This window comes from Augochlora pura, chromosome 11 (genome assembly GCF_028453695.1).
Source record: "Augochlora pura isolate Apur16 chromosome 11, APUR_v2.2.1, whole genome shotgun sequence".
In the NCBI taxonomy this organism is placed as follows: Eukaryota; Metazoa; Arthropoda; class Insecta; order Hymenoptera; family Halictidae; genus Augochlora; species Augochlora pura.
In genome coordinates, this window is record NC_135782.1 from 12,662,642 (window position 1) to 12,664,933 (window position 2,292).

The 2,292-nt window shown below is 45.6% G+C and overlaps 1 protein-coding gene across 1 annotated transcript; it reads left to right on the forward strand.

The window, feature by feature from the left end:
• Positions 1 to 1,309: 1,309 nt before the first annotated feature.
• Positions 1,310 to 2,149, forward strand: LOC144477168 (uncharacterized). The gene has a single exon (XM_078194655.1). The coding sequence runs from the start codon at positions 1,310 to 1,312 to the stop codon at positions 2,147 to 2,149; it is 840 nt and encodes a 279-aa protein (XP_078050781.1).
• The last annotated feature ends 143 nt before the right edge of the window (positions 2,150 to 2,292 follow it).

Below are 2,292 nucleotides of genomic sequence, written 5' to 3' on the forward strand. Positions count from 1 at the left end.
GCTCATTGGGGAAAAAGCCTTGCGGCATAAAAAAACCCATAAAATGGAAACAGACAATAATGACCGGGTTACAAATCTTTACATTTACTCGACGAAGGTGTGTGTGTTTTACCTTTTCTGGTGTGTGTATCGTGTATGTAATGGGTGACAGACACTCTTGGGTCTGTCCGATGGCGGAACTCGGTTCCGATGTTCGACCTGGATCAATTCCGAGGGAACGCTCTTATTATATGTAATGGGTGACAGACACTCCTGGGTCTGTCCGATGGCGGAACTCTGTTCCGATGTTCGACCTGGATCAACTCCGAGGGAACGCTCTCAGTGTGTGTAGTGTGTTATAGAATTTACGTTACTACTCGTTCACTCAACCGCGTCCGTCCCGAACCGTCTCGATTATAACTAGCCTTCACTTAACCGTGTCCGTCCCGGACCGTCTCGACTGCAACTAGCAACTAAGTAACTTCTTCTCACGAAAGGGACCGAGAATTTATACCTGCTTATCTCGCTTTCTCGTCCGAGGCATCCGGAAAAATCCGGCGCCGAAAAGTTGCCCGAATGTTTAGACTATTGGCCCGCACGTGCTCATCTAGGAACCGACTCGCGCTAGCCGTGAACAAAGGGGTCCTGTGGCGGCCGCATCCGGGGTCTAAGGGTCTTCCCGGAACGTTTTGAAATGCTTGACGCGGTATACAAAAAATAATCTTCGTCGCGGACAGATTTACGTTCGCGGTCGAACATGTATGCCAAAATGTTTCCAATCATTACGACTCAATCGGTTAGCGCAATGGTTAGAGCGTACGATTTCGGTGCTGCAGGTCGATTGCATTTCGGCAAACGAAAAAGTTACTTGAAATAGCCTCAGTTACCCCCCATTTCCCGGAGTTACAATAATTTAGAAACACCCTGTATACTTTATTGTTCGAGAACCATCGAATATTCGGGTTCCGACCCACTGCATGTTCGACAACTGCGATGAGATAATTCGGAAACATGGGTCGTTGCTACCGAGTACTACACGATATGTGATAAGCGGTCCGTCAGGATCTGGTAAAACGAATGTTATGATAAGTCTGTTGGAGAGTCCGAACGGATTGCGATTCACGAACGTGTACGTGTATTCGAAATCGTTGCGTCAGCCAAAGTATCAGTACTTGAGTGCATTATTCTCATCAGTGGGGGAGGACGTAGGTTATTTTACCTATTCGGACAATACGAACGACAATACGAATTCGCCATACTGTGATCGGAACCACTCATTTGAATGGTGAGAGTGGGTGGAGTAGCATCAATGATCGCTACACCCATGGATATGCATCAGTCTAAGGAAAATCAACGACGCGCAATCGTTGAAGAAATAGCCAAGACCACCGACATCATACATAAAAAGAGTTTAGCCTTGAAAGTTGGGAAAATGGAGACAGAGTCAAACATTCAGGCGATTTTGCGTCCGATCGTGGAGCCGTTGAAACGGCTGGTTCAAAATACTACAGAAGTGCAAGACAATAAGCCGATCTCGGATCAGTCGTTGGATCTGCAAACGCTGCAGCCGCTGTTCTCTATGAAGAAGGTGGGGAGAAAATGGGACATGAATAAGAAGAGGAAGCACGACGAAGCAGTTTTAACACCGAGGATGCATTTCGACAAGAAGAAAAAGAAAATATATTCCGCAGCCACTACCAGCGATGACATCGACTATGCGTACGGTGGTGATGTTGACAACAATGATGATTTTTGCGGTGATGATAATGATGATGACAATCATGTGGGTGTGGGTGGGGGTGATGGCGGTGATAGGGTGCTTGCGACGCAGCAGGAGGAAGCTTTCGAATCATCTCCGACGGTTGCCACATCGTTGGAATCATCGATGCGAGATATTTTCAGAAGCTCCCAAAAACATCGTGTCGAATACGAACAAATGTTCAACAATCTGGGATCTTTGACGAGCGAATACTTAGGCAATTTCTTTAGCGGACCACCGAAAAATCTGGACAATGTGTATGGAGTGTATTTTCGCAATGACAAACTGATGCTTGGAAACGCTGCGTTCGAAGTAGAGAGCAATGATTATATCATCATCAATAAAATTTGTTCATTAGCGTTCAACCATACGCTAAAGATAATCGAGGACACCGATACATTCTCACGTTAATCGATGCATTCAGCAAATATGCTTGGGCGATCCCTCTGAAAAGTAAAAATGCCAACGATGTATGCAAAGCGTTCGCGTTGGTGTTGAAAAATTATGGTAGAAAACCCAACAATTTGCAGACTGATATGGGAAAAGAGTTCTAT